Consider the following 21821-nt stretch of genomic DNA (forward strand, 5'->3'; position numbering starts at 1 on the left):
TGTATTTATCCTGTTTAAGAAATATAATCAAATACAGACATCGATCTTCTTTTGAGCCACTAACAGAGGGTAACAGCTTCAGGTTTGATAAGTAAATCATGTATATTTCAGTTAAATTCAAAACCATGCAGAGTTATTTTAATTAATGAGAAAAGGGTCTGGGATACGATGAGGAATGGAGATGCATTTGTTTAAGATCTCTTCTAAATTAATATCAGCAGATTCGAGAATTTTTAAATATAAAATTCAGTTTCATTTGACTTTCACCCCCATAAATTCAGTCATATTTACCAAACAGTACATGATATACATTGTCAGTCTTACAGAAATGATGCCAACCATTCCATTCAGTTAGGACAGCAACTTCTGTTGATGCTATTCAGAAATAAGAGGACAGTGGAAGATCTTCAGCACAGTCTTGACTGCTGGAGAGGGTGGGAGGACGAACCCATTCACAGATACCCTCCCCCACAAATAGAAAAGGATCTGGATAATACTGTATTTTCTTGAAAGGAAGATGACCGCAAATATAAAATGCCCCCCCCATTAAAAATACACAAAATGTTTTTTTTTCATATTGAACATAACTGTAACTTGTATGCTAATCTAAGATGACCCCCTCTTTTTTGATGGCATACCTGAAAATAAAAATTCTAGTCTTGCATTTGAATAATAGTCCCCAGCTCTACCCCCTTAGCTCCGGTGGGCCCACGCCGGCATTCGCCTCACTGTTATTTTGTTTAAAATGCCAAATTTGCGGAGCTGGCCGTTGCACAGCAAAACCTCTTAGAAGGCTACTCAGCTGCGCCATTGCTGCACTGTCCGCGACCCAAGTACACACCCCCAGGATTGGGCTGCCCAACTCTATGCTAGAGATGTGAAAGCCTAGAATAAGAGTAGAATTTGATTTTTTTTAATTTCCCACCCCACTGACCATTTTCCCCCAAACAGAAAAACTGAACATTAGGAAGAATATTCAAATAGTTAGAGAGGTTCCTCAGTGGAACAGGCTTCCTCGGGAGGTGGTAAGTGCTCCTTCCCTGGAGGTTTTAAAGCAGAGGCTAGATGGCCATCTGTCAGCAATGCTGATTCTATGACCTTAAGCAGATCATGAGAGGGAGGGCATTTTGGCCATCTTTCTGGGCATGGAGTAAGGGTTACTGGGAGTGTGAAGGGAGGTAGTTGTGAATTTCCTGCATTGTGCAGGGGGTTGGACTAGATGACCCTGGTGGTCCTTTCCAACTCTATGATTATAACATTTTGAGGAGCACTGAAAAAACCTCCTATGAAGTATTTTCTCTATTGGAATTAGCTAGATGCTTTAAGACAATACTCAATTTAAGACTTATATACTCAAAATATATAGTACGAGGATTTTTATGTCAGACAATCTTCTGCATTAGATTACGGTAATTGTTTATGCAGCATATTTTCATAGATATATTATTTAAATGTGAATGGTTTCGTCCACAAATAATATGCTACATAGTATGATAATACGCTATTGAAGAGTTCAATGTTATGAAGGTTAATTTGCTATTCAAACATGCTGCTAGTTCTATTGTAACTATATGAGACTGTTTCTGTTCAAATAAAAGTCTTTTGTTTACTACCAAAGTACTTTCCTATCTTAAACTTTTATTTTTTCTTAGCACTCAAGATGACAATCTACACATGCTAAGGCAGCCAAGGGTGCAGCATTCTGCAGCTTTCTCTCTTAAGTATTGGGTACACTTACAGAAACCTTTCTGTTAAGCAAATGCAGAGGAAAATCAGATTAAGATGTAATATGAAGGTAATGCAATGCAACTTAGTATAGAAGTGAATTGTTAGAAATGTTAAGTGATATGTTCTATACATAGATGTTAGATTCATTAACTGTTATCTGTATGTTGTAATACTAATAAAAATTTAAACTAAAAAACCCAAAACAAATTTGCTCATAGAAAACTATGACATTTATGGACCTACATTCCATAAATATGCCAACAAACAGTACAATTTTATATGAACATTAAATTATAAACCATGCAAGCAGTTAAAGGTGTAAAATAGGTTTAAGTTTGATAAGAAGAAAGCATTATTTAAATCCCCCAAATTCATATTTAAAAGGGGGAAGGTTATTTTTTCCAATGGCTTCAAAATGTCAAGAAATTTTACACTTCTATTATGTGTTTCTTTCTCTTTCTTTGAATGTGTTTACTTTTATGTTTCCTACTTTTCTTGTAGTTAAAAAACAACAGAAGATTTCCCTGCTCAATGATGACAAGGAAAGAAAAAGAACTTTCCTTATATAGAGGATGTGTGCTAATCAATCTATTATTTTACTACCTTGCCTCAATATTTATGGGGCTGCCTAATAACAGGTTTTAATCTACCATAATTGCTCCAGCCAATTCCTCTCACTGGTTGGCCTGTCAAAATGACTACCTTAAAGCAGTAGATAATTGGTAAAACCTGACTAGTAAAAGTTCAAAAAGCAGTACAGTCACAGAAAAATGTAGCCCAAAGCAACTGCTAAGACATACCAGCTGCTCTGCCTGAAAAACTACACTTAGGGTTGCCAATTTTCAGCTGGGGCCTGGAGATTTCCTGGGATTACAACTAGTCTCCTGACAACAGAGAACAGTTCCCCTGGAGAAAGTGCCTGCTTTGGATGGTGGATTGTATGGCATTATGTATGGCATTATGTATGGCCAAGGTCCCTCCCCTCCCCAAACTCTGCCCTCTCCATGAATCTTTGACCCCAAATCTCCAGGAATTTCCCAACCTGGAGTTACCAACCCTAAGTACACTCAACCTCAATTCTATAAACTGGAATCCAGAAGGGCAGCAATCCATACAAACAATGGGGCTTTCCCCATCACCACCATCCCCAGAAGCAAGAGGCAAGTGCAATACATAAAAGGAAGTAACTGCTGGGGGAGGAAGAAACTGACATATACGCCCAAGGAAGTACTTTCTGTGTGTCTTTTTGGATCTCAGCCAGAACACCCGTCTAGAGCTCAAATACTGAACTGCAAATTAATATGAACAAACGTGAGCTTTATAGCACCTTAAAAAGTAACAGAATTTTATTCCAGCATAAGAATTCATGGAGTAGAGCCCTCTTATATGAAAATTTATGTTGGAATAAAATTCTGTTAGTCTTCAAATTGCTGCAAGACTTCGGTTTATTTTTTGCTGCAACAAACTAACATGGCTGTCCCTCTGTGTTAGTATGCAAATATATCTTCTACCGAAAAGCTGAAATTTTTCAGGAAGCTACACAATACAAATTAAGCACTAGAACAGCATTTCCTCTAACATTCGGGACGTGATTTTAGCCACCTTCTAAAAGTACTTTATCTTCCAGCCTCCACTTCAGCATCAAACATATGTTTGGTGGGCGTGCACCCTCATGCTCAGCTATATGCAACACCAACGATGCATTAAGAATTAAGTGGATTCATGTAAGAGTATATTAAAGATAATTTTAGGAAGGGCGATCCACCTTTTGCCTGGATCCAGTCCTACTCAATGAGCCACTGAAAGTCAACACTACATAGCAGCTCTATCCAGGCAGGTGACAAAGCTGTGTGAGGATGAGACTGAGGAAAGAGGATAAGAAAGGGGTAGCAGAGGCCACCAGGCTGTTCTGAGCACTTACTCCAAGGTTAGGAACTGAGTAGCCCCTTTCTCCCACCACTGCTTGAAAAGTTTCTTCTTTGTGCTTCAAAGAAAGGGACCATTTTTTTCAAGAGGGAGTGAACTTCCTGCCATTATTTGTGTTCTGGTAGCAGAGGATCACCAAGAATCCCAGCGCTTGCAGACACCAGACACTACCATCCTTCCAGAGAAACCTAGGCTTTGCAAACCACTGGGTGCAAGGACCATGTTCTCTTGTTCTCCTCCCTCCAGGTTTATGAACCTGGGAAAGATGACTCCCAGAGCAGAGGGACCTGTTGGAACTAACAGCTATGCAGGTCAAGAGAACTGCATTGAGAGAGGAGGGGGAAAGGGGGGTAAAAATCACCCTCTCCTCCCTCTTCCGTCAACAGTGAAGTACTAGGGAAAGGAGAATACAGGGGAAATCCACATTCACCAGCACTTGGCTGCTGAGCGATTACTGGATCCAACTCACTGTAGATCCCCCAGACAAAAAGAAAGCAATATTAAAAAGTAACTAAGCATTATAGCTGAAACCCTACGAGTCCAAATGTATAATGCTTTATATTAATATGTTTTCAGACTTATACTGCAGATTTTGCTGGCCTTTTTAGAAGTATGAATTTAAAGCAGGAAATTAGTCTGAATAAATCTTTCCTTTACCTGCAATTTCCGTGCCATAGCAACCACCTCATGATCAGGAGGGTTATACTTGTAGCAATTGGAAAACATCAACCGGACATCAGCTGCAAATTCCTGAGCATCTCTATAATCGCGGTTCTCCAGTTTGGACTGGAAATGTAAAAATTCTACCATTAATATTGCAAAAACCACAATTGAAAAATGTGACAAAGAGAGATCAGTACTTTGGGCATCAACCACAACTCATATGGAGATGTGCATACAGCAGCTATTGTAAAATTTACTGTACAAAGCAGCTCAGCTTCAGGGATGTTTGCAGTATCCTCATGATAAATTATACCCTAGAGTGTTATAAAATAATTTGGAAAATTTACTGCAGGGCTGTGTGATTACTCTTCCTACAGTAAACCTCCCAGCGAACTCTTGGCAGCTGCCTAATGAGTCAGGAAAGGAGTATAAAAATCACTTTGCACCAAAATCATATCCTGGATGACTTTTGGTTAATACAGATACCCACTTAAGCATCATCTTCTGAAACAGCAGGAATGAGCACTGTGAGAAATCTGTCTAGGCCACTGTTCTCCCAGCCTATGGGGAGAGGGAAAGTCAGGTGCCCATCACCCAGAGCAGGAAGTGGAGAGCATCTTCCAGCAGCAAAGACCAGCAACTTTGGTGATCAATCCCTGAGCTCAACATCTGGAAGTGAAATTACGGACTTAGCACCACAGTTGCAAGTCCTCATCTCCATCCAAAGGCAGTGCCGATATACTGTTCTATTCGATACAAAGGTGAAAACACCAGGAGAAACAACTGCAGCATGAAGCTGGCAGAAAGATTTTTTAAAAAACAAACAAAGAAGAGGACCTCATCCTCTTAATTGACATGGGTATTCTACTGCCCTAAGCAACCACGTCAAACTGAAGAGAAGCAGTGGCTAGAAGAGTAGCATTCTGTACTCATTTTACACAAGTAGCACAGCCAATGGAGTTAAAAGGAGTGTTCCATCAGAAATATAGGGAAAGAGGGGGGAATTTTTTAATCCACACCAGAGGCAGCAGGGCTTGAATTGTGAGGTTGGACCTCAGAACCTGTGACAATGCACAAAGTACTACAAAATTAATAGATACAATCCCATGTATTTATGCTCATGGATTTTACATGTGTACACCCTCTGGACTGGGGAATGTTTTAGATGGTTATGAACTGAAAATGGCCACCAGTGCCAGTGATTGAGAAATTCTTCTGCAAATCTGTGCTTTCAACAATACATTAATAATTGAGTTCAGTGAATTTTGAATGGAATAATTTTGCATATGATTATATTGTAAATGTGGCATTCCTGTATGTTGAGGGAATGACAGGTTGCTTTTGCCACAGTTCCCTGATTACTGCAAATGGCAGTGCAATCCTAAAGAAGAGTGACACTCTTCTAAATACACTGAAGTCAATGGGCTTAGAAGGATGTAACCGTGCTCCGGATTACAGTGTGAATAGTGCGTCAGTCCTCTGGGCTCCAGTTCATAAAGTTCAGGAAGATTTTAGTCAAGATGAAAGAAGGGACTGTAGTGACAAGATTCCCATCATTGCTCTAGAAACATCTGCATTTCAGCTTGCACACCACAGATCCACCATTTATTGCACAGACCACAACAGTACTATTACGATATAGTGCTCAATACTGAACATGCAGCATCAGAGTGCTGTGAGCTTTATATCTCAATAATCCTATCAACTAACATATAACTTAAGTAATTATTATTTAAATGTTTTCAGTTGGAGAGACCAGAGGCAAAGAGATACAGTGATGGCCATGCTGCAGAATGAATTTATGGTGTTTTAAAACAAAAAATGCAGTTTATGTTTGCAGAACAGGTATGAACTGCTAGGGAGATCCTCTCCACAGATAACAATTGTAAATTGCCTTTATTAAACAATGCATGCTTTCCCCATGAATTCCTCTGTACACTGCAGACAGCATTTTAAACTTCCAAAGTTTTATAAAGAGACATGCATATTTTCTCCTGGTGGAAATTAAATCTGATAGAATCAGGAATAAGGAAAGCTCAGAATGCTTTTCTGGACCACTTGAACCTAGAGATGTGAGGGCCCAGAAAATAATTGGGAATAAAATAAATGGGAACACATACCAGCCTTCTCATCTCTACCAGAACTGCAATATTAACATCAGAAAATGAAGCTGGCAGATTACTGTAGCTTCCCTGTGCATAGAGTGATTATAAACAGATGACATACCTCCAAATTCTAAGAAAGAAGAGAATCAGGAGGAATCAGGAGGGCTATAATCTGAATAAGTAAATAAATACATGCATGAACACACGCGCAAAAAACAACAACAGTTCCAGCCCTTGAGAAATTTAACTGCACACATTTTTGCAAGATGACGTTTGTTATAAAACTGCACTTACTTTAATTGTGCTCAGATCCATGGGATGCTTAATGATATCACAATAATCATGAAGTCCCAGTGCTTCCACGTCCACAGGTTTGTAGAAGGGCCACGCATATGCAGCATGCTTCTTAGCGAACATCTCTTTTATGATGCCACTACAATACTTTAATTGCTCCGATGCTTTGTTACTGCTACTCTTCTCTACTACATGCTGCTGAGAGTCCGGAACATCCTTCTTTGGAGGCTTCACAGGTCGAGGTTCCCTTCGTGGACCTGTCTTGACAGACTTGGGTTCTGTGGGCAGTGATGAGGATTCATGAACTGGGTCTATTGTTGTTGGAGTTGTAGTGTCTGCTTTCCTCTTCACACCCTTTTTTGTCTGCAAAAAAGAAGCATTTATTTAAAACAATTATACTCTGACTCTGTACTAGCAAACACCCTCATGGCAGCTCACAACACAGACCAACAGGAAATCAAATCTAAACACATTTACCAACAACCCAGTCTAAAACAACTGAAAATACCAGCAGAAGCTAAAAAAACAGACCAGCCACAAAACATTTACAGCCCATTCCTGAGCTGACGGCGTAGGGAAACGGTGGGGAAGAGGCGCAGTGCAGGGCTTTTCCCCCCATAGGGAACAGCGAGGCTGCGCCTGCTAAAAAGCAGGCGTAGCACAGCTGTTTCCGGCGCTGGCATACCGTACCGGGCCAAAACGGGTTAGGGAGCTGCCTAACCAGAAGCTCCTCCCCGTCCCACCCCCAGAACGCTTCTCTACGCTGTTGCCGGCGCCACTCAGAGGCCGCGCTGGCGGAGGATCGAGGCGCGGTCCCGCGGCACTTGGCCACCGGTGGGACTGGCCTCGCCGCCAGCGTAAGTACGTGTAATAGCATGATTACACGCACTGACGCTGGCGGTGGGGTCACGCTGCCTCCTATTTCGTTTCAGCCACATTCTCAGGAATGGGCTGTTAAAGTGGGGGGGGGGAAACAGCATTAGGTTGGTATCTAAAAAACAAAGCTGTTGCCTGTTGAATGTTCCTGGCGAAGTTCTCCTGGCCCTCTCCCAGCGTGGGCCCATCAGAGTAAGAAACCAACACAACACAAGCCTTTATTGGCATATAGAGTAAGAAACCAAAGGAGACTTTACAGGTGAAAAGCAGCACTTTCAATTAAGCCTGGAAACAATGCATGAAACTGCCTTATACTTAATCAGACCCTTGGTCTATCTAGGTCGGACTCGTCTGACAGGCAGAAGCTGTCACCTACTACTTGATCCTTTTAACTAGAGATGCCAGGGACTGAACCTGGAAACAAACTGAAAACCAGCAGACACAGCAGGAATCTGCACTGGAGGAATTAAAACTATATTACTTTGAAGAAGGGAAAATTTCCCTGCCTCTACTTATAAACTTCAAAATAAATTCAGTGAGGAAACCTGCATACATTATTGGCATGAAATATGTTAACGTTTAGCCATTAATTGTGTTATATGGTGTGCAAACTAAATTATTCTAACAGCACCCTTGCCTTTCTTTCTGCTGCCTTTCCCCATTCCACGGGACACAAAATAATATTTCCATACCAGGGTAAGCTATCTGGTTCATAGGAGGAGACTTAAGTCATCCTTTTTCTAATACGCAACAGAATTTATTTTCCTGCTATAGTGGGAATGAACACGTTTATCTCTTACAAGATAAGGAGACTCATGGTTCAAGTAGGGGCAACTGAGAACGCCACTGTAATTCTGACTATTGTTGGTGGGGAGGTGGTTATTTTCCAAGCCTTAGACCAAATTAAGTTAGGAGAAGTTTGCCAGGATCTCAGTTAGAATCTTTTCCAACCCACCTGTCTGAGGTACTTTAAATTAGACACATGAAGGACAGAACTTGGGGCATTAGTGGCATAGTGGTTAAAAGCGGTGGACTCTACTCTGGAGAACCGGGTTTGATTCCCCGCTCCTCCACATGCAGCCTGCTGGGTGACCCTGGGCTAGTCACAGTTCTCTCTGAACTCTCTCACCTACCTCACAAGGTGCCTGTTGTGTGTGTGGGGGGGAGGGAAGGCGATTGTAAGCCACTTTGATATAGAGATAAGCGAGGTATAAAAACCAACTCTTCTTCTTCTATAAGGCACATGTGCTACAACTCTACACTCTACCTCTGAGTGGCAAAAAAATCAAAGGCATATGTACTTTAAATAAAAGTTAGAGCCTCCTGAAATCAAAGTGAAATAACCTTCAGCAGAGAGGTAGCCCGGGTCTGTATGTGATCACCCTTCTGCATGGTTTTTGCCAAATAATTTTACCAGTTTATTTCTCCACAAAGAGCCACGGTACACTAAATAGCTCTAAGGGTTTCTCTACTCACCTTCATGGGCTGGGCAGCTGTGGGGATAATTGGCGGGTGTGTTTGAATGGGCTGGGGGGCTGAAACTGAAGGAGGTGCAGGGGGAGGCGGCGGGGCAGGAGGCTGGGGAGGCACCACAGTCATCACGGGCGTCTGAACAATAAGGTCAGGGGTCACAGGAGGAAAGGAATGAGTTGTTTGCACTGGCTGAGGAGTCTGCTGTGGAGCTGGTGTCTGAGCTGGGGATGATGCTTGAGTCGTATTCTGTATTGTCGATGCTCCTGCCTTGGGTGTAACTGTCAAAAATTGAAAGTGTGTCATATGTTAAAACCTCCTATGCTTAAGTACACAAAAAGATAAGTTACATAGCATCATTATATAACTTGAAATACATACATATAACCTTTATTGGCATAAATAGTTATGGTCATGAGATCAGAAATAACAGGTGTTTCATAAAAAATTACAATCAATTAATATTGAGGATTGAAACTTAACCTTAACCACTTCCACCAGCTCCACTCCTTGCCAAACTATTCACATCTATTGACCTGTATGGCATATTGCCAAACTCCTGGCTAAATTCAATAATAATTCCTATTTTTAAAAAGGGTGATCCAACTCTGCCTGATAACTTCCGTCCCATCAGTCTTCTTCCAGTCTTGGGTAAACTGTACGCGAAACATCTAGAACAGCGACTCCTTAGCTGGGTAAAGGAAAACGCAATAATAGGCCCAGAGCAAATCGGCTTCTCCAAAAACTTATCAACCTTGGACCACTGCCTGGTTCTGGCCACAATTGCAGAAAAGTACATGAAAATGGGTTGCAAGAAACTCTTTGTCGCTTTTATTGACCTAAAATCTGCCTTCGGCTCCATTATCAGAGATAAACTCTGGTCTAAGCTGTCTAGTATGGGAATTGACCCTCGCCTTTTATTCCTTTTAAAAAAAACTTCACTCATCCACAACATGCCAAGTAAAATATTCTTCAAACGGTGCCCTTACTGATAAGATCCCATTTAATAAGGGTGTGAAACAAGGTTGTATACTTGCTCCCCTTCTTTTTAATCTGTTTCTGTCAGACCTGGCTTGTTCTTTAGAGCCTATTAATGGACACCCTCCTAAATTGGGAGGCAAAGCCGTTCCTATTCTTTTATATGCCGATGACACCGCTATTTTATCCTGCTCTAAAATCGGACTCAAACGCTACTTAAGTGCGTTTGAGGAATACTGTCATCTAAATTTTCTTAAAATTAATTACTCTAAGACTAATGTCGTGGTTTTTTCAAAAAAATGGTCGCCCACCAGCTGGCGTATTGGTCAGGCCAAAATCCAACAGGTGAAGAGTTTTAAATATCTCGGCATTACTTTTAATTATAACCTTAAATGGGCTGTTCATAGATCCAGGATTACCAAACTTGGGAGAATCTCTTCAAACCAACTGATGTCCATCTTTCTTTATAAGGGTAACCAGTATGTCCCCGCCGCAGTTAAGGTATTCAACTCCAAAATCTTACCCCAGATTCTGTACGGTGTACCTATCTGGGCAAATGCGTTCAATCGGGACTTAGAATCCATTCAAGCTAACTTTTTTAGAAAAATGCTTGGTCTCCCTCGCTGTGTCTCTTATTATGCTATTATCTCTGAACTTGGTCAAAGCTTGTGTGAAACCAAGGCATGGCTGCTAACCATTCGTTATTGGCTTAAACTGTTTTTTAGAACAGAGCGTGGTTCTCTGATGTCTCTGCTGCTAAAAGAACTTCATAATACCTCCTGGGATTGTTTAATTCTGTCTAAAATAAGATCATCTGGAATCTCTGTGGAAGACCTGGCTTTAACTAGTGAGGCCCACATTTTTAAAATTGTTAAACATCGTTTCTTGGATATGGAGCGTCAGACGTTACTCCCCACTCAACCCTTGGTCTGCTCTCCAGCAATGTTGGGCCTCAAGAATTTAACCAACAATATTCCCCATTATTTTCATACGCTGGACATCCCACCCCTCCGCAGAGCCTTCTCTCTTGCTAGGGTTAATGCCTTTCCTTCAAGGATGTTATATGGAAGGTATCAACAAATACCAATCCAGGATAGGACTTGTCCCTGTGATACCTATTCCCTGGACTCAATTGATCATATTCTGTTGGTCTGCCCCTTATATGAAACACCCCGTGGGAAATGGTTAAAAAATTGGCTTCTTTCCAAATATCACCTATCTACCCAAGCAAAACGTCAATTTTTATTAAACGATTCCAATCCGGAGGTTACCTTAGATGTTGCCAATTTTCTAGTGGAGGTGATGAAAGTTCAAAAAGCCCAAAGTTTGTAATTTCTACTTTTGGAATTTACTGGCCTATGTTTTTATCTTAATGACTGCATATTTTATGTACCTTTGTAACAATTGTAATATTACTTATGCCATTAAAGGTTTTTCAAGTTCAAGTTCACTTCCACCAAAAACTCTGCTACCTTGAGCGTAACCTCAGTCATGAAGTCGTTCAGCAGGAATTGACATATGGTTGTTCTGTGAGGGGCCATCAATTTGCTAATTAAAGGTAATATAATTTTTTTGCGGTGTTCCTCATGCAAATGACAATCTAGGATAATGTGTTGTAGGGAATCTGGCTGGCCCGTTCCACATGGACATAGTCTCTTGTTAAAGCAAGTTTTTGTAAATCTCCCATAAAGAACCTTGGATGGGAAAGAGTTAAAACGAGCTAACATAAAAGCTCTCCGTTGGAGGGGTTCCTCCAGTGTAGGGAAATATTGCTGTATCTTTCCGGGCAACGTTAGCAAATCCATTTCAAGTGGGGAACATACTGGCGGATTGAGTGGATTTTCTGGTATTCATGGTCTAAGAGCCGTTGCTTAATTATATAGAATGCTGCTTTTTCATCGAGTATTAGTAATTCGTCCAAATTAATTCCGATTTGGTAAAGCTTAGCTAAAATTGTGGAGAACCAGCTTGCCCTATAGGAGTCCCTCAATAGATAGATAATTAGGTCTTTCAAGTTAGCTCTATAATGGATTTTAATCCAATATTTGAAAGTCAGTATTCAGGCTCTCGTCACTAATAGATTGTGGGCTATTTCCAGAGATATAGTTGAGTATGAAACACATTTGGGGATTATAAAGTTCGCATGGAGGTTCTCTACTGTATTGTTAAAAGCCCCTATCCAAACTGGCATACCATAAAGGATTTAGCCACATATTTTGAGGTCAAAAATTTTGATAGCCGCAATGAAATTCTGATTGCCCTTAGACAAGAAAAAATGTTTTAATTGTGCCATTGAATGTCTGGCCAGGTTTACCATCCTATTTCTGTGCTCGGTCCAAGATAAACGATAATTAAAGGTAATGCCTAAATATTTATAGTTTTTAACTTGTTTTATTCAATACTCCATTTCATTGGCTGCCAACTTTTTCCAATGACCATCACTTTGCATTTGGAGTAGTTAATTTGCAGTTTATTTTCCAGACAATACTGATGGAAGAACTTGAAATAAACTATAATGCATAGATGTTCCTTCTCTGGTAACTGTATTTGGATTTTTAAAAAAAATATGCAGCACGACATTTCTGAACAACCGATCTAGTATTGAGCGCACTCAAATGTTATTCCAATCATTATACATAATTCTGAACCTGGCCTCAGTGCAGATCAATAAATCCAGACAACAGGGTCAGGTACAGGCAGGAGTAATTTTTCTACATAAATATATTCCAAGTTTTTAAAAAATGGGTGGCAGTGGTAAATTCTGCTCTACATGGAGAACATTGTTTGTGCCTGCACAGGCAACATCAATGAAAGAGGCAGGACAATTAGGGATGGTGGCCACCAATGATGGTGGAATGGGGGTAGCCAGTGAGAAGGTGGATGGGTAAGTGGTGATGGTTGATGAGGTAGATGGATGATGGTGTCCTTGCCAAGGGAGAAAGTAAAGGAAGGAAGCTGGGCTGGGCTAGCAACAAGGGGGAGAAATAATAGAAATAATACTTCTATTATTTCAAGAGGCCACCTTTAAACAAATGCAGAATCCACATGCTACACTACAGTTAAGAGTTTACAGCAGCACTGATCAAGTCCTCATATATGGTGTAGTTTACTTACCCAAAGATCTAGGGTAAGAAATAATCAAAACTGAACACACAAGCAGTATATGAAGCATTTGTACCTGGTTCCTTTCTACCACGTCCTCTTCCTTTTGCCTGGACTACAACGATTTCCGTTTCTTCCTGGGGCATTTCAGAGATTTTCTGGAGGAAAAGCTTTTCAAGAGCCTCTGCCATTAAAACTATATCATCCCCTGGCTAAATAAAAAACAAATGCAAAAATTACATCCCATTCAGGAGACAAAGACATCAGAAAAGAATGTACAATTGTTTAGTACTGTGTATGCAGCATACCAAGGGCTGCTGAATGTGCTTAACTGAGATCAACACTGATATTTGCCTGTCATTTTCATGAATGTATTGAATATGCAAGTCGCGATTATGCTACTGCTTACTTTGAAAATCTCCCTCTGAACCTCAAGATCATTCTAAGCTTTTATTACCATACTTTAACAAAAGTTGGGATTGCTAACACAAATCCTGGAGTCTCAGACTGCCCTTCACTTCCTATTCTATGTCCAATGTAGCCACTTACATGTTCACCATCAGTTTCTCCAACCCAAATTTAAGCACATCATAAGAACACCCAGTAAACTTTTCTAATATTGTAATGCTGAAAAGCAAAGAATCCTTGCATACTATATAAAGAACATCTCTAAACTTTAAGAGTAATGCATAATTTTACACTAAAACATAGAAACTATGTGATACCATGTTGGCAAATTTAGATGTGAAGTAGTCAGTAACTGAGGGAGGTATTGTTAGCAAGCCCAAAGACATACCTTATTGTAGATGTAACAATTTGTAAACATTGTATTGAAGTCCTGGATACATTCTTGAGCATTCCAGTAGTAGTTACTCTCCAACCGTCTTTTTATTGTTCCCATGTCCATAGGAGTTTTAATAATTTTATAATAATCCTGTAAGAAAGAAGATAATTAAATATGACAACAAAACAGTCCATCAATCCTGCTAACAAACGTTTTTTTCAAACATAAAAAGCTCAAGAAGATACAGGGTTGGACTCAAAACCTTGTTTTCTGCAGGAAAAAGGCACTTTTGCTAACAAAAGGGAAGGCGTTTTTATAGATTCCACTCTCAAACTGCAGGTTCCCCCACATCTTAGCCAGTGCCGTTTTCTCACTCATAGTCAACCTGGAGCAGTGCTGTCAACTGAACAGAGCAGACAGATACATAAAGGAAGAGCAGAAGCATTTTTGAACACTTCTCTCTTCTAATCAACTGGAACCAATTAATGCAAACAACAATTTGTCCCACTAATTCCACTCCTTGCTCCCTCACCACTGCAGCTGTTACTTTTGCTTTGCAATCTATACTTACAGGGAGGTTTAGTTTGACAGCATCCACAGGCTGCTGGAAAGGCCATGAAAACTGGTGTTTCCATAGTGTCTTGAGCACCACTTTGAGAAGATACTGTAGTTGGTTGGTCATACGCTTGGGTCTGCTAGGATCTGAGGTCTCTGGAGGAGGTGGATTAAGGGGTACAGTATTGCCTTGTTGGGGTTGGGCCTGTGCCTGTGTTGTAGACATTTGTGTAGCTTCTAGTCCATCCCCCATTACTGATAAATTTCTCAGTCTTGTCCCAGGGCCACTCTCCGCAGACATGCTATTGATCCCATTGCATTCTCCACCAGGCACCCTGTATAAAAAATGAAAGAACATTAAACATGAGTCAGGTGCAGTTAACTACATGTTTGTGTACTAAATATAAAGGAAATCCACACATGCTTTAATATGTACAGTAAACCATGCACACACATAAACGGCACGCAGCTCATAATCATCGACAGGCCAAATGAGGGTTGCATACTGTGAGCAAACATGGGGTTTTGTAGTCTAAACCAGCTGTTCTGTTTTGTTCCCCACCCAAGTCCTTTACGTTTTTAACTGGGTTGGTATTTCTGATCAGCTATATACAAACAAACACAAATACCTAAGGGTTTATGAAGGCCCCAATGACGGCATTATGAAGTCAGCTGTCAGGCTTAAATTCAGATGTTACATATAAATCTCAGTTTGCTTATTACAGGCAAGAATTTGGTCACTAATCATGCTCGCAGGCATTTTCTCTTGCCACTTCCTCTGGAAATGGCATACCAAGAAGATTTTCCATTAATACTGCAATCCTAAACAGAATTACTCCAGTCTAAGTCCATTAAAATGAATGGGTTTAGACTGGAGTAACTCTTTTTAGGATTGTCCTGTAACTCTAATACATTCTAAATGTGGGTGCCAGGGCTTTCACTAACTAAAATGTATTTCCTTTCCAATTAACTGGGATTAAGCCAGGATTAGCAATATTAGTTACTTCAATAATTGGGGTTAATGACTTGTTTTCTATCTAGGTGTGCCATGCAAAAGGAGGGAGAAGTTAGAAGATGATGAGCACAAACAACCAAATCTGGGGCCATCGCAAATTAACTGAAACTTAAAGTATTGTCGAAGGCTTTCTGAAACTTGTTTGTCTAATCTAACTGAAACTTGTTTATCTAAATTGAGTCTCAGTGTGATGTTAACCTGTGCTGTAACTAAGGTTGCCAGCAATTTCTTTGAACTGGACTTCTGCATCTTTAACAGCTATGTCGCACAGATGTTCTACAGGTAAAACTTTTTTTGAATGAACTTATTAGAAAAGATTTCATGTGCTAATCTGCCTGGCATGCAGTAAGCTTTATTTTTAAAGGAAAACCAAAATACTTGAATGCCCAATTAAAACATATAAAAACTATTCTTTGAGAAAAATAATAAAACTTCAAACCCTTAAAATCTTTGTATAGAACTAAACTGTGTAAACTGCAGGGTGACAACATAATACTGCCATAATATACTGTCTCTGGCAGTGCCATCCTAAGTGGAATTTTATTCTTGATTTTAGTGGGTTTTACAATGGTGTAATTCTACTTTGGATGGCACTGTGGCTGACCGCAACACCACTGTTTTTTTCTCATTTTATGGCAGCATTTTCACACTTCAATATAATGTTCTCAACATAAGTGCTGGCACAACCTTTATTCATTATAAGCAGTAGCTATAATCACTGCTACATGTGTCAGATTCACTTGTGACTTGTAAATACAACTGAACAAAATAGGCATGCATTTGCAACAAAGGTGATGATACTATGAACACCTTTAGATATTTCCTATATAGAATTCTGATGTAGGAAATTTCAGAGCTAATAAAGCAACAGTATATTTCTCCTGTGCAGCCACTTTTCACTAGTCTGGAAAGAGTTTTTCGAACAAAATGGAAACATTATGCAGGAATCTCTTAAAAGTCTTATGGACAGCTTGATTTTGTTCTACATTCTTACGCTTTCCCGAACACATTAAGAATGGCTATATACATTCAGAGACTTGGTGACAATATGACAGAGATAGTGGATGAATTCAGATTTAACAACATGACATTATAAGAATGAGCCTTGGAAGTCCTCCAACTCATACTCTGTCTGCCCCAGTCTGTTGTAACATACAAATCAGATACAACAACGAACTGTGGTTTATATATCCTCCCACAAATAAGGACTGAAAAATCAGTTTCATGGTTTGGAGAAAAGAGATGTACGATTGGTCATTTTGTTCAATTTGAACATCAAGACAAATTGTGGTTTGTTGGAAACAGCCCATTCCTAAGCTGATGGCATAGGGGAACGGTGGGGAAGAGGCGCAGCAGCGCCTCTTCCTAAGCAGTTTCGCCTACACCATTGAAGGAAAAAAAGCCGTTTCATGGCTTTCCCCCCTTCAAATGGGGCTTTTTGCCCCATAGGGAACAGCGAGGCTGCGCCTGTAAAAAGCTAAAAAGCAGGCGCAGCACCGCCGTTCCCAGAGCCGGCGTACTGGGCTGAAATGGGTTAGGGAGCTGCCTAACCAGCGGCTCCTCCCCACATCCCACCCCCAGAACGCCCCCCTGCACCGGCACTGCCTCTCTAAGCCGTTGCCAGTGCCACAGAGAGGCCGCGCCAGCGGAGGAGAAAGGCGTGGTCCTGCGGCGCTTGGCCAGCGGCGGGACTGGCCTCGCTGCCAGCGTAGGTATGTGTAATTGAGTGACGTGTAATTCAATGAACAGATTACCTGGCTCCAATATCATCAATTACAATCTGTGTTTATTCAAGATATGAGGTTGGGTTTTACAAAAGATAAATCACTTTTTCAACTAATGCTGTTAGATAACAATGAACATTTAATATCCAGGATATACAAGATGTTATTGACTCTATATACTGAACAAGACTTGGTTAAACCAACAATGATAACTTGGGCACAAACTTTGGGTCATGATATACATATGCATAAGTGGGAAAGACTTTGGTTAAAGGATATGAAATATATATATTCACAATCTATGAGAGAGAACATTTATAAAATGATGTATAGGTGGTATTTAACACCAAAGAAATTAGCCAAAATGTATGGTAATATGTCACCGAACTGCTGGAAATGTCAAAAAGAAGTGGGTTCTTTTCATCATGTTTGGTGGCTATGTGAGAAGGCTAAGAATTACTGGGACATGATTTATAATGAATTAAGGTTGATATTACAACAAAATATCCCTAAAACAACAGAAATGATGCTATTGAGTATAATACCTGATACTATAGTGAACCAGAGACCTTTTTTGATGTATGCTACTATTGCCGCCAGAATGGTATATGCTAAGAGATGAAAAATGACAGATATACCAAACAAATCGGAGTGGATTGAAAAAATGATGGAATTAGTAGAAATGGCAAAACTTACGGCGTCGGTAAATCAAAAGGATGATAATGAATTTGCAAAAGATTGGGAGGCATGGATTAATTATTGTAGAGATGAACTTAAATGTGATATTAACAAATGTATTTTGATCTAATTCAGAACGGATGTATTGGGTATTGACGGTTTTGTTATAATTGAATTAGAAAAACAATACAAAGAGAAAAAATGTTAATTAAAGGATCAGAGGAGGGGAGAGGGGAAGTCAAAGAATTAGACTTTTTACAATATGTAATGAAATGTATAATGATTGTATGGAAAAATAAAAAATCTTTAAAAAAAAAATTGAGTGACTACATGCACTAACTCTGGCGGCAGGGTCACGCCGCCTCCTATTTAGTTTCGGCCACATTCTCCGGAATGGGCTGTAAGACGTCTTTACTATCTGAGCCACATGAATGGAAAAACAGAGGAATTGCAGAGGATATCTTATAATGACAAACCTCAGTGTCACGCCTCAATAGCACCTTTGTTTCCCTAGGTACACATCCATGTTTTCTAGGACTCTATAGCCTCTGGTGATACCAGGTCACAGGTTTTGAAGCACTGCAGAACATTTGTGTCATCAGTAATGTACTGAACATAAGACAAACTCTGCTGGATCACACCAGTGGTCCATCGAGTCCAGCATCCTGTTTCACGCAGTGGCCAAGCAATTCCTCCAGAGGGCCAACATCAGGGCTTAGAGGCCAAGACCTTCCCCTGATGTTGCCTTTTGGCATTGGGATTCAGAGGTTGAGTGCCTCTGAATGTGGAGGTTCCCTTTACTCACCATGGCTAGTAGCCACCGATAGACATATCCTCCATGAATCTAACACCCTTTTAAAGCGATCTACGCTCATAGCTATCATTACATCCTCGGGCAGTGAATTCCACATTTACACTCTTCCTGGACCTTCCCCACATTTGGACCCCAAGAAAGATTATTCCTAGGTGTTGTGGGACCTACACAGAGAACAGCCACATGGTTTTGGAGGCTGCATTGGGGAGGGGGACAGGGATGAAATCACTCTCTCCTGTTGGAGGTGGCTGGTGGGGAGAGGGGAGAGTTGGAAGACACAGGATGACCCACAGTGACTAGCGCTTTCCCCAACGGACTGCAGGATGCAACCCAGTAATTTATGTAAGCATGTACAGTGAGGGGGGAAAGTATTTGATCCCCTGCTAAATTTGCCCATTTGCCCTCTGACGAAGAAATGACCAGTCCATAATTTTAATGGTAGGTTCATTGTAGCTGTGAGAGACAGAATAACAACAGGAAAACCCCCAGAAACCCAGAAGACAAAAGTCAGAGATTGATGTGCATTATAATGAGTGAAATAAGTATTTGATCCCCTATCAACCAGCCAGGTTAGGGTTCTGCTGTCGACAGAAGCAATCAATCCACCAGATTCCAAACTAGCCACCATGACCAAGACCAAAGAGCTGTCCAAGGATGTCAGGGACAAGACTGTAGACCTGCACAAGGCTGGACTGGGCTACAAGACTATTGCCAAGCAGCTTGGTGAGAAGGTGACAACCCTAACCCTAACCCTAACTGTCAACCTCCCTCGGTCTGGGGCTCCATGCAAGATCTCATCTCGTGGAGTTGTAATGATCATGAGAATGGTGATGATGAAGCAGCCCAGAACTACAAGGGGGAACTTGTCAATGATCTCAGGGGAGCTGGGACCATAGTCACCATGAAAACAGTTGGTAACACACTACGCCGTGAAAGACTGAGATCTTGCAGAGGCTTGCTCAAGACAGCACATGTACAGGCCCGTCTGAAGTTTGCCAATGCACATCTGAATGACCCAGAGGAGAACTGGGTGAAAGTGTTGTGGTCAGATGAGACCAAAATCGAGCTCTTTAGCATCAACTCAACTCGCCGTGTTTAGAGGAGGAGGAATGCTGCCTACGACCCCAAGAACACCATCCCCACCGTCAAACATGGAGGGGGACATATTATGCCAGGGTCGACCCTGCTTAGGGGTGTTTTTCTGCTAAGGGGACAGGACACCTTCACTGCATCGAAGGGACGATGGATGGGACCATGTATGGTCAAATCTTGGGTGAGCACCTCCTTCCCTCAGCCAGGGCATTAAAAATGGGTCGAGGATGAGTATTCCAGCATGACAATGACCCAAAACACACGGCCAAAGCAACAAAGGAGTGGCCCAAGAAGAAGCACATTAAGGTCCTGGAGTGGCCTAGCCAGTCTCCAGACCTTAATCCCATCGAAAATCTGTGGAGGGAGCTGAAGATTCGAGTAGCTACACATCAGCCTCGAAATCTTACTGACTTGGAGAGGATCTGCAAAGAGTAGTGGGACAAAATACCTCCTGAGATGTGTGCAAACCTGGTGGCCACCTACAAGAAACGTCTGACCTCTGTAATTGCCAACAAGGGTTTTGCCACCAAGTACTAAGTCATCTTTTGCAAAGGGATCAAATACTTATTTCACTCATTATAATGCACATCAATCTCTGACTTTTGTCTTCTGGGTTTCTGGGGGTTTTCCTGTTGTTATTCTGTCTCACAGCTACAATAAACCTACCATTAAAATTATGGACTGGTCATTTCTTCGTCAGAGGGCAAACGGGCAAATTTAGCAGGGGATCAAATACTTTTTTCCTTCACTGTACTATCCTAGTCACAGCATGAAGGAGGGTCAAAGATCTGCAGTGGTGGGGGGAATCAACCAAAATCACTCCCCACCTTTTGGTCACAGAAATTCTCCATGGGACTCAACCCACTAACTAGATATTTAAGAAATGTGGCAGAATAGTGAAGCGTACAGTGTTTTTCAACAGCACTGACTGGAAATTGCAGCTTGTTTTAACAAGTAAAAAGCTTGAAAGGAGCCTCAGAACTGTATTTGTAGGGGGCCTTCATTTTTAGTCATGCTGAGAAGAAAAGTGAGCTTTAACAAGTCTATGTATATAAACTATGTATATAAAGGTTGGCCGTCAGAGCCTACCTACTAGGATCCTATTTATCCTCTGTTTGTTCTGCCATGACCTGGATAGCCCAGGCTAGCCTGATCTTCTCATATCTCAGAAGCTAAGCAGGGTCGACCCTGGCAAGTATCTGGCAGATCTCCAAGGAATACCAGGGTCATGACACAGAGGCAGGTCAGGCAAAGCACCCCTGAATGTCTCTTGCCTTGAAAACCTCACCAGAGTTGCCATAAATCAGAGGTGACTTGATGGCAATATATATATTCTGAAACAAATGTAGTTATTGCAATGTTTCCTACCCTGGTGTCTGTCAGGTTACCCCCTCTCCCAGCTTATGCAACTATCCAGCAAACAGGTGAGGCACAACCCTGCCCAAAGGCTGGAGGATATTTGTTTTTGTAGGTTATCCGGGCTGTGTAACCGTGGTCTTGGAATTTTCTTTCCTGACGTTTCGCCAGCAACTGTGGCAGGCATCTTCAGAGTAGTAACACTGAAGGACAGTGTCTCTCAGTGTCAAGGGTGTAGGAAGAGTAATATATAGTCAGAAAGGGGTTGGGTTTGAGCTGAGTATTGTCCTGCAAAAGTATTGTCCTGTAAGTATCAAGATAATGTGCTAATGAGGGTATGGTATGTTAATATGGAACCATTGTATCCTGAAGTGATCTGTTAATGTGTGTAATCCAAAGCTAATCTGTATGGCTATTGTTGAATGTTGTCTTTGTCTGGAGGTTTTTCAGGGCAGGAAGCCAAGCCTTATTCATTCTTAAACTCTCCTCTTTTCTGTTAAAGTTGTGCTGATGTTTATGAATTTCAATGGCTTCTCTGTGCAATCTGACAAAATAGTTGGTAGAATTGTCCAGTCTTTCAGTGTCTTGGAATAAGACCCTGTGTCCTGTTTGTGTCAGTCCATGTTCAGCCACTGCTGATTTCTCAGGTTGGCCAAGTCTG

The 21821-nt window shown here is 41.1% G+C and overlaps 1 protein-coding gene across 2 annotated transcripts in view; it reads right to left on the reverse strand.

Moving 5' to 3' along the window:
* Nucleotides 1-21821, reverse strand: part of BRD4 (bromodomain containing 4) — an 85913-nt gene that overhangs the window by 47341 nt on the left and 16751 nt on the right. For both annotated transcript variants that reach the window (XM_056857756.1, XM_056857748.1), the window contains exons 2-7: nt 14498-14816; nt 13939-14076; nt 13219-13354; nt 9069-9343; nt 6717-7079; nt 4312-4440 (exon numbers count right to left, since the gene is read on the reverse strand). In XM_056857756.1, the coding sequence (XP_056713734.1) occupies nt 4312-4440; nt 6717-7079; nt 9069-9343; nt 13219-13354; nt 13939-14076; nt 14498-14782 (1326 nt within the window). In that variant the 5' untranslated portion in view covers nt 14783-14816. The remainder of the gene's footprint in view (nt 1-4311; nt 4441-6716; nt 7080-9068; nt 9344-13218; nt 13355-13938; nt 14077-14497; nt 14817-21821) is intronic.

Source organism: Euleptes europaea, chromosome 1 (assembly GCF_029931775.1).
Source record: "Euleptes europaea isolate rEulEur1 chromosome 1, rEulEur1.hap1, whole genome shotgun sequence".
Lineage (NCBI taxonomy): Eukaryota > Metazoa > Chordata > Lepidosauria > Squamata > Sphaerodactylidae > Euleptes > Euleptes europaea.